Raw genomic sequence first — 11,200 nt, forward strand, 5'->3', positions numbered from 1 at the left:
CTACATTTTATACAGGTAGTTTCAATTCTTTTAATTCTAAAAGTTGCTATTTCACTACTCGCACTTATTCGATAGCTAAGTGCCTACCTGAGAATCAATCCAATACTCCCTCAAACGGTCAGCACCAAAAAATTAAAAAAAGTAGTTTTTAAGGCCTCTGATGATCATGATCTTATTGCCCCGAAGCCCGAACCTACAAGGCACTCGACTATTCCTATTTATTGGTGAGATATTCGCCACTGGTCAGGCACAATAACGTTGGTTGTTGATGTAAATGTTTCAATAAGTAACGTTATGCTGTTTTGCATGTGTAGATCAGTGTCGACGGGTGTTCCAGAATGCAGGCTGCACATTTCTGCGAATGATCTCCGGTCCTCTTTAGCCATCTTCCTACTTAATTCCGTCGACCTACCTAGGTATATTGATTTGACTTCTAATTAGTTATTCAAGAATGAGGTATTCATGTAATTAACTGAAAAGCTAAATCCAATATAAATGCCTGTGACCATTCTAAAAACATTATTTATTATAATTACCTATGTTGAAGATTATAAAAATCATAGGAACTAAAACGATTATGGTATCATAAGAGTGATTTACCATACGGCGCTTTCTAGAATCAAATTGCAATAACATTATAATATGCAGGTAGCTCCATAGAATCACCATTGGTACGAGTTTCACATGTGTAATAAAGTGGATAACACTCAGCTTAATGCGAACACTCGGTTTAATGCAAATGGGAAATCCATCCATTGAGTTATATTATTATTAACCTAGGCTCCGAGTCTACAGGACGAGGTGATTATTAATAATTTATTATTGATCAAAATAAAACGCACTTTGAAAACAATTTATTATTATTAACCTAGGCTCCGAGTCTACAGGACGAGGTGATTATTAATAATTTATTATTGATCAAAATAAAACGCACTTTGAAAACACACGTACGTAATTCGCAATCTGAGTGCATTTCAATTTTATTGCACTCCGTCACGAACACTCGGTTTAATGCAAATGGGAAATCCATCCATTGAGTTAAATTATTATTAACCTAGGCTCCGAGTCTACAGGACGAGGTGATTATTAATATTTTATTATTGATCAAAATAAAACGCACTTTGAAAACACACGTACGTAATTCGCAATCTGAGTGCATTTCAATTTTATTGCACTCCGTCACTGCGGCATCTCGCTTGGAGTTTATGAAATGCATCAGTTGATAAGAATATTAAAACAGATTGACTTTTTGTAAACACCAGCGTTATTAAGTGTTCTGGATCAATTTTACGAGTTGCACTTGAAAGAATATTCCTTATTTGTTGTTAATAAAATTAACCTTTCACTGAGATTGTTACTGGCAATAGTGCGCCTTTGAAGTTCACCTTTGATTTCAGTTTACCTGGGTTTCTTTGATGGTTTCATATTTCATAGGTACCGAGAAGTCTCCTTGCATCTGAGAGAGGGGAGGCTATAGAAGTAATCCGTCTTCAGCCAGAAGATTTTAGTGCCTACCTAAGTGGTGTGGTGACAATAGTGCGCCTTTGAAGTTCACCTTTGATTTCAGTTTACCTGGGTTTCTTTGATGGTTTCATATTTCATAGGTACCGATAAGTCTCCTTGCATCTGAGAGAGGGGAGGCTATAGAAGTAATCCGTCTTCAGCCAGAAGATTTTAGTGCCTACCTAAGTGGTGTGGTGAATCCGTCTTCAGCCAGAAGATTTTAGTGCCTACCTAAGTGGTGTGGTGTTATTAATGTGGCTCATTTTGGCCTGTCGATGTCGTCAAATTTCAACCGTAACTTACCAAGCTAGAAATTGTGTTAAAAATTAAATCTTCAAACAAAATTTCACTCCACATTGTCGAGAAGTCGCAGTATGGCTGCTAAATTGGTACTTGAGGAAGAAACATTTCTAGAACACGAGTATGAAGGAGAAGAGGAAGAACGGAGTGAGGCCGAATCTGTGAAACTAGATGGAGATGAGGTACCTGCGCCCATAGTTCAAAACCTCCACTGCTATGAGTACACACTGGCACTAGTGAAACCTCATGCCTTCCGTCATGTGGAAGATATTGAGCAAACCATACAAGAGAAAGGATTTACCATTGTGAAGAAGAAAACCTTTAAATTTACTCCAGAGCAAGCCGCTGAATTCTTCATCACACGAGAGGAGAGAGATCCTGTGAAAGTCCCTCGTCTTGTATGTTACATGGTGTCTGGACCTGTCCGAGTGATGGTGCTGGCAAAACAGAAAGCGATCAGAAGATGGCTACACCTCATGGGTCCTGTAGATCCTGACAAAGCAAAAAGAATTTACCCTTTGAGTCTGAGAGCAAAATATGGCGTAAACGACATTATGAATGGCTCATGGGTCCTGCAGATCCTGACAAAGCAAAAAGAATTTACCCTTTGAGTCTGAGAGCAAAATATGGCGTAAACGACATTATGAATGCAATCTATGGAAGTCGGAATGAAGAAGAAGCTGCGAGAGACATACGGTTCTTCTTCAAAGACATCATCATAGAACCCTCCAATGCAATGGAGTCTGATATAAGCTGTGAACCATCCAGCAATTCTTTCCTTGCTCATAAAATATATCTGAGAGAATTTGTCTACCCAACTTTACAGAAAGGATTGGCGGAGTTGGTACGAATGAAACCGGCACATTCTTATGAGTGGTTTGTGAATTGGTTGCTGGAAAATGATCCATTCTCACCCAAATTGAAACCATGTGAGTTGGTCAAGATTCCAAACTAACACAGAAATACTTCTTACAAATTGCCTGTTCGAAATATAAGGTGGCCTCAAGTGTTGAATATAAATAAGATACCTATAATAAGAAGAGAGGTAGCTACACTTATGTTTTCAAAGAGACCACACATAACATAGGGATAAAACGTAGAGTTGTAGAGCTATAGTATGTTTTCGGTTTTAACCTATTTACATAAATTCGCCATTTGACTCAGACGAGTCTTACATAGATTCCTATCCTATTTCGAATGCCTATTACCTATCTATGTGCCTTTTTATAAATTGCAGTAAAAATATTCAAATAGGCGGTTTGTATATGGTATATGGCTGGAGATAATTTATAGGACATTTCGATAGGAATCGTACCTCCTACCTTGTGCAGTTTACACGGCACAGCGATTCCCAATTTATATTTTGCCTGATAGGTTTGGACCTGTTATCTATAAGACTTGTTACAAAAAAGTGACTTTGAAAAGAGACAAAGTCTACAAATGACGTTGCATAAATTATTCAAAGTATGTAGGTAAATTGAATAATAATATGTAAATAATAACTGTGCATAAGTGACAAACAACTTTACTGTACTAACTCAAGAGTAAGTAAAGTAACTAGATATACATATTTTTTTTGTCTGTTTTAGGTACATGCTCAATGTGTTTTACATGTAAGTATGTTCGAAAATCGGTTATTGACTTATGGAAGTGGAACAATCATTTTCTTCGCAGGCACGAAGCACTTGATCTGAAATCTGTGAATTGACCGAATGGCGAAACATCGAAACAACTTCGACTTTTGGGATCTGAAGCAAAGACCTCCCACGTGCAAGCTTTATGTGAAACCATTGCGCATACTGAACTATGGTAATTATCGAAGGTAGTCAATAAAATTATAATCATATTTTTTTTTCTGTTTTAGGTATATGCTCAATGTGTTTTAGGTACATATTAAGTACCTACCTATGTTCGAAAATCGGTTATTGACTTATGGAAGTGGAACAATCATTTTCTTGGCAGGCAGAAAGCACTTAATCTGAATTGACTGAATGGCGAAACAACTTCGACTTTTGGGATCTGAACCAAAGACCTCCCACGTGCAAGCTTTATGTGAAACCATTGCGCATACTGAACTATGGTAATTATCGAAGGTAGTCAATAAAATTATAATTGCTCATTAGTCTCATTACACAGGAACGTATGAAATATGAAAGTTACCTACCTATACTGTTCATAATATTTTCATAATTTTATTATTAGCAATTAATAAGTAGGCAGTTACATATGTAAGCAATTCTAATTCTTCTAATGTCAGTATCATCATTCATAATTTATTAAAGTACCTACATACATAATATAATAAACGGTCTATTTAATGTTAATTTGTTAAAATGTTAATTACTAGCATGAATAATATTATGAACACATAATATTTTTATAATTTTATTATTAGCAATTAATAAGTATGCAGTTCTAATTCCCCTAATGTGAGTATCATCATTCATAATTTATTAAAGTACCTACATACACATAATAAACGATCTATATATGTTAATTTGTTAAAATGTTAATTACTAGCATTGAATTCCTCAATCTTCAAGTATCTAGATGGGTAGGTAATTGATTTTCTTCTTCATTGATTTACGTTATGTCTATATTTGACGTACATGTAGGTACATATATTATATTGTGTATAAGTATATAATATGACGTGTATATGAATTATTATGTAGAAAACGCAGAAAAAATCGTTCACATTCGACCTTACCCGAGATGGAATTTGATAAAAACGAAAAATTTCTTCTCTCAAGTTGTTGTTGTTGTTCCTTATCCTTAGTTCAGTTTCAGTGTGAATAAAACGTTGGATGTGTGTAGGAGTCAGAGTGTTTATCGAAGTTTTTCACGATGAATAGCAACATTTTACGAAAATATTTACGAGACTCGACCAAAGTTTATTGTTTAGTCATGTAACCTGTTATAGGGATTATTTTTCAAGTGAGTTCTTTTATGTCTATATTTGACGTACATGTAGGTACATATATTATATTGTGTATAAGTATATAGTATGATGTGTATAAAAATTATTATGTAGAAAACGCAGAAAAAATCGTTCACATTCGACCTTACCCGAGATGGAATTCGATAAAAACGAAAAATTTCTACTCTCAAGTTGTTCCTTATATCAGTGTGAATAAAACGTTGGATGTGTGTAGGAGTCAGAGTGTTTATCGAAGTTTTACGATGGCAATATTTTACGAAAATATTTACGAGACTCGACCAAAGTTTATTGTTTAGTCATGTAACCTGTTATAGGGATTATTTTTCAAGTGAGTTCTACTTGTTGTTCCTTAGTTCAGTGTGAATAAAACGTTGGATGTGTGTAGGAGTCAGAGTGTTTATCGAAGTTTTTCACGATGAATAGCAGCATTTTACGAAAATATTTACGAGACTCGACCAAAGTTTATTGTTTAGTCATGTAACCTGTTATAGGGATTATTTTTCAAGTGAGTTCTAAGCTTCTAAGTAATCAAAATCAATTTTCATTGATTATCAATTATTACAATTTACTGATTAACCAATCTAAAAACTCAGAACATTTCGTTGATAGCTCCGGATGAAATAGGGTACAACAAATTTGAACAACTGAAGAGGGTTCTAAGTTTGTACTTGAAATTTTTTACCTACTGATGGAATATTTTTGTACAAAAGGAGTCATGAAAAAGATAATTCGAACACCTTTAGCACAATACCACCTTTAGATAAATCTATTGGATTATCATTAATTTTTGTAGAGTTAAGCGCTTCTTGGGGTCAACCAGCTAAGGCATAGGATTTTTTCACTAGTAGGGGCAGTAGAAATTTGCGATGGACTATTTTAGCCTCATGAAAAACTGCATAATTAAAACTATTCTTCTTCACAATAAGAAAATTTGCACCTACCTGCTGTACCTACATGGTGAGTCAGGTAGCCAGATGCATATTGGTATATCAACTTACCACTCCTTAAAGTATCACATGAGGCGACAAATAAATTTGTACAATCGAGCATTATAGAGCCCTATTTTCTTTCATACCTACTCTAAACATACCTATACATAATATTAAATATCCTACATTTTCGTAAGAGTTAGTAATAATTATGTCTAGGAGTACTTTATACGTACTTTGTCTTCCAATGATGGTAGCTAGGTACTAAGTAGGCAGTAATATCCAAATTGAAAATTAATTTGCCAAAGTGATTTTTTTCTAATCCAAGTAGGCAATGTGTAGAAAATCCGTTTCCTTCTAATACGAAAAAGTGTAATCTGTTTTCCAGTGTTTTCTCAAGTCTTTATTGTGATTTTCTCATTCTAACTTTCTCACAAAAGAAACTAAAGTAGGTGTGAATATAGTTTGGTTTATCCTTATACTGCACCAGTGCACCATGCAAGTAGGTGTATTAGATTTGATAATGAGTTAGATTATTTTTCATCAGGTAAGTAGGTATGTCGTCATCCGTGGCCGTGGGAGCTTATTTACAAATTTTACTTTGACACCAATAGATACATAGGTATATTCTTTCACATCCGATAAATACCTAAGGATCATTTCATCGAAGACCATAGGCGTGGTATTCCAATCTGGAATGCATGTTTATTTCTTACTGAGTTCCTGGTTCAATTACCGAAAATATTAGAACGAAATGGAGAAATAAGCAGTTACTCATTATTACGCCTTCAATTCATTCCATTGAATACTAACGTGAGTACATTTTAGGTTCAAATAGTATTCGATAAAATTGAAGGCGCATTTTCTACATATACACTTATCTCAAGTTTACTTATTGCACATCTCGCTTGGGAGACACTTTTCACATCTTTGGGAAAATCAAGCAAGGAATTTATTCTATGGGCCTCAATTAACCCAATTTATTTTTCTTCAAATTGGTAAAAAAAGGCGTTAGATTGTAAGGATAATTCCAAGTTTCCAGCTCACTAGGATTTTCGCGCTACAAATTTTCCTCCAGGAATGGCTGGGAGCAAATTTGCATTTTAAATTGCACAACCTAATGACGAAGACGAGTTTCCAATTAACACAATTTTTCCAAATATCTAAATTTATTAGTTTCTTTATATTTTGCCTGATAGGTTTGGACCTGTTATCTATAAGACTTGCTACAAAAAAGTGACTTTGAAAAGAGACAAAGTCTACAAATGACGTTGAATAAATTATTCAAAGTATATAGGTAAATTGAATAAATAAATAATAACTGTGCATAAGTGACAAACAACTGTACTAACTCAAGAGTAAGTAAAGTAACTAGACGAGTAGATATATACATATTTTTAAGACGAGTTTCCAATCAACACAATTTTTCCAAATATCTAAATTTATTTCTTTATATTTTGCCTGATAGGTTCAAATTGAGTGAATTCGCAGACAATAATGGCGCAATTTTGGTTCCCAGACTCCCAGAATCACGAGAATTGTATACATTTCACGTTCTCCTGTCTAATTTTGGGGTGCACTCGGGCTAAGTAAAGATTTTACAGTTAAAAAACTTGAATTACTGATGTGACATCGAAAGGTTTGGACCTGTTATGTATAAGACTTGCTACAAAAAAGTGACTTTGAAAAGAGACAAAGTCTACAAATGACGTTGAATAAATTATTCAAAGTATGTAGGTAAATTGAATAAATAAATAATAACTGTGCATAAGTGACAAACAACTGTATTACTAACTCAAGAGTAAGTAAAGTAACTAGATATACATTTTTTTTTTTTTTTTTTTTTTTTTTTTTTTTTTTTTTGGGCAATCCGTTGGATGTGTGTAGGAGTCAGGGTGTTTATCGAAGTTTTTCACGATGAATAGCAACATTTTACGAAAATATTTACGAGACTCGACCAGAGTTTATTGTTTAGTCATGTAACCTGTTATAGGGATTATTTTTCAAGTGAGTTCTAAGCTTCTAAGTAATCAAAATCAATTTCAATTGATTATTAATTATTACAATTTACTGATTAACCAATCTAAAAACTCAGAACATTTCGTTAATAGCTCCGGATGAAATAGGGTACAACAAATTTGAATAAGTAATCAAAATCAATTTCCATTGATTATCAATTATTACAATTTACTGATTAACCAATCTAAAAACTCAGAACATTTCGTTAATAGCTCCGGATGAAATAGGGTACAACAAATTTGAACAACTGAAGAGGGTTCTAAGTTTGTACTTGAAAATTTTTACCTACTGATGGAATATTTTTGTACAAAAGGAGTCATGAAAAAGATAATTCGAACACCTTTAGCACAATACCACCTTTAGATAAAGAAAAACCATTCAGGCTTTTATTTCAAATTTAACCCCTAAGTGAATTAGCGGAAATATAAATATCTCTGAACGCTGCTTTTCAATGAAATGGTATGTTTACGGACTTTATGGAATGTCCAAGTCTTACTGTCTTACAGAAAGGTGATATTTCAAAAGGAGAAGTAAAGGTGATAAAGGAATTCACCAGTACTACAAATAATGAAGTTCCCGTTAAATGGAAGTTGATTTTCTAATATACCTACCCACAGGGGCTGTGGAGCTTAGTGGAGAAAATTTACATAAATATTGACGCTAAACGCATAAAAATCACATTTTTTTACATACATAATTAATTAAGTGTTAAATTGTTTATAATATGTATTAGGTATTGTACAAAATTTTCCCAAAGTTCAAACTCATTGGCAACACACGTTTTTAGCGCTAACTAAAAATACTCCCATTTTTTAAGTATTATTAAAACCTTTCAAGTGTATGTATATGTGTGCTTAATTGCATTGTTTTCCATTCTTGCCTTTCCTCCACTTCATTTCAGTCTTCTTCTACTTCTTCTCTTTTTGTTACGTCTTTCTTTTCTCCACTTTCCGTCTTGTCTCCTCCATTCTGAATTTCATTCAAGGGCTTGCTTCTTGGGGTCAACCAGCTAAGGCATAGGATTTTTTCACTAGTAGAGGCAGTAGAAATTTGCGATGGACTATTTTAGCCTCATGAAAAACTACTTAATTAAAACTATTCTTCTTCACGATAAGAAAATTTGCACCTACCTGCTGTAGGTACCTACTTGGTGAGAATGGTGAGTCAGGTAGCCAGATGCATAGGTATAGGTATATCCACTTACCACTCCTTAAAGTATCACATGAGGCGGCAAATAAATTTGTACAATCGAGCATTATAGAGCCCTATTTTCTTTCATACCTACTCTAAACATATACATAATTAAATATCCTACATTTTTGTAAGAGTTAGTAATAATCATGTCTAGGAGTACTTTATGTACCTAGTAGTAGGCAATAATATCCAAATTGAAAATTCATTTGCCAAAGTGCTTTTTTTCTAATCCAAGTAGGCAATGTGTAGAAAATCCGTTTCCTTCTTAATACGAAAAAGTGTAATCTGTTTTCCAGTGTTTTCTCAAGTCTTTATTGTGATTTTCTCATTCTAACTTTCTCACAAAAGAAACTAGAACAGTTTTGAAATCGTGTCAAATAACACAAACAGCAGCTTTGAACTTATATCTTGCATAGGAAAGCGAAAGAACGTTTTATTTGTGGATTTTCATTCGTGCTTTACAAGTTTAGAAACATTTGACTCGTTTGGATGGTTTTCCTTCTTGTGGATCGGTTGCATAGAGTGATTCCTCCAGGAGTTCGTTATAAATGAAGGTGAGTTTAGCTTTAGTGTCTCGTGATTTTGAACTTTTTCCCTAAGAGTAAGTAAAATCAGAACCCGGAAAGTGGAATCGGGACAAATTTAATGGAAAGACAGAAAATAGAATAAAAGACGACGACAACGAAGACGAGGAAGAAAAACAGAATTATATGGAAAGAGGTCCTCACAGGTATAAAGGACCATAATAATAGAATATAATGTGAAAAAACATAAAACATAATAAATGTTGAGCCATTAGTATATTTTCAAGTTAATGGAAAGACAGAAAATAGAATAAAAGACGACGACAACGAAGACGAAGAAGAAAAACAGAATTATATCAAAAGAGGTCCTCAGGTATAAAGGACCATAATAATAGAATATAATGTGAAAAAACATAAAACATAATAAATGTTGAGCCATTAGTATATTTTCAAGTTAACATCAAATGGAATGTATAGGCATCCCCTCTTATCTCCCTCATGAATATATATCTCTGTCTCTATCTTCATACGAATTCAATTAATTTTCCCACGTCAAAGCGAACTTTATCTCTGTCCCTCCCATTCCCTCCCCCGCTCTCAGTGGTGTAGGTTAGAAAAGGGAAGAGACAAAGTTCCCAAAATAGAAGCTCTTCAAAAGTTCCTACTGTTTTCAATGCGTAGGAAGGTATTGTTTTTGTCATTCCATTAGTCACAGACCACATAGGGTGTGTGGTTCTTCAAAACTTAATGCCCCTCTTGAGGTGAAATATCTAGGTACAACAGTCAGAAGAAAACATAGCTTCAAAAGAAGGTATTTTCCCTTACCCTCTAATATAAACTTCCTAATGGGTTTTACAATAATATATACTGTATTAGGGGCAACGTATATAGGTATTGGAAGTGGAAGTACTGCATGAGTGCAGGATTATCAGTGGCTAGTGGCTACTGGCAACGCCCTTGCTGCTATAAAATATCCAGGGTTCTACTCCTACTCCGATAGAATCGACAAAAATATGTCCCTGAATTTCAATTGAAAATTGCCTTCTCTTCATTCGACCAGGGTACATAAGGAAGGTGTACTTAAGGAACGATACAAGGAAGGTAGACCTATCCACCAAGCTTATTGAGACATTAATTTACAAAGTTATCATCTCGAAAGTTCATAAAGCTCATTTCCTTTTGGTTACTCTTGAAAAGATGAGAAACATGGTTCCCATCCCAACCGTGCGACACACCACTGCCCCATTAGCCCTCTCCCACCACATGGCCTTTTATCTCTCCACATTCTTCCCTTCCCATTATCATCTCTCATTTTCTATCGTCTTTTTTCTCTTCCATTGAGTCCTCATTTCTCATAATGCATTTTTTCCACCTAACCTAACCATTCCCATCTTTGACGCCCATTGTTCTATTCTTTCTCTATCCCAACTAATTCCTTTTGACAACGGGAGGAATATAATAAAGGAAAAAGAACATTGGGGAAGAGATTTTTGCTTTCCTTCTCTCTTCCTTTTGTCTCCGAGTCCTGTGCTTTCCGTGTCATTTATGCTGTGATTTTTGAAGCTTTCCTTTTTCTGAGAAATCCATCAGCCAGATAGTTACCTATACCTAAGTACCTGAGATGGCTTTTGTTTCCTAGCCCCAAAGTACATCGGTTGTGACGTTATTTTATGTTTCTGAAGGAAGTTTAAATTATAAAAGTGAATTATTACCGTAATTATACACGTACAAAACGATGTGTTTTGTTTGTGCATAGGGTACGTGTTTTGTGTGATATATCGTGTCGTTTA

General features: G+C 34.4%; 1 protein-coding gene and 1 long non-coding RNA gene across 7 annotated transcripts in view; both read left to right on the forward strand.

Annotated features, from left to right (window-relative positions):
* The first annotated feature begins 1,747 nt into the window (after window positions 1–1,747).
* Window positions 1,748–2,855, forward strand: LOC108253006 (nucleoside diphosphate kinase homolog 5-like). Its single transcript, XM_017446165.2, has 2 exons — window positions 1,748–2,354; window positions 2,444–2,855. Exons 1-2 carry the CDS (start codon window positions 1,878–1,880, stop codon window positions 2,756–2,758), a joined length of 792 nt encoding a protein of 263 aa, XP_017301654.2. The 5' UTR covers window positions 1,748–1,877; the 3' UTR covers window positions 2,759–2,855.
* A 1,743-nt stretch (window positions 2,856–4,598) lies between these two features.
* The window catches only part of LOC103514293, a 62,037-nt gene continuing 55,435 nt past the window's right edge, over window positions 4,599–11,200 (forward strand). For 2 of the 6 annotated variants that reach the window (XR_003392907.1, XR_003392908.1), the window contains exons 1-2: window positions 4,937–5,072; window positions 9,183–9,440. This is a non-coding gene — a long non-coding RNA (uncharacterized LOC103514293). Of the gene's footprint in view, window positions 4,741–4,929; window positions 5,073–7,544; window positions 7,681–9,182; window positions 9,441–11,200 lie in introns of those variants that run through there. The other 4 variants (XR_003392910.1, XR_003392911.1, XR_003392906.1 and 1 more) reach the window with 4 other exon arrangements.

Source organism: Diaphorina citri, unplaced genomic scaffold, assembly GCF_000475195.1.
Source record: "Diaphorina citri unplaced genomic scaffold, Diaci psyllid genome assembly version 1.1 scaffold1118, whole genome shotgun sequence".
Classification (NCBI taxonomy): Eukaryota; Metazoa; Arthropoda; class Insecta; order Hemiptera; family Psyllidae; genus Diaphorina; species Diaphorina citri.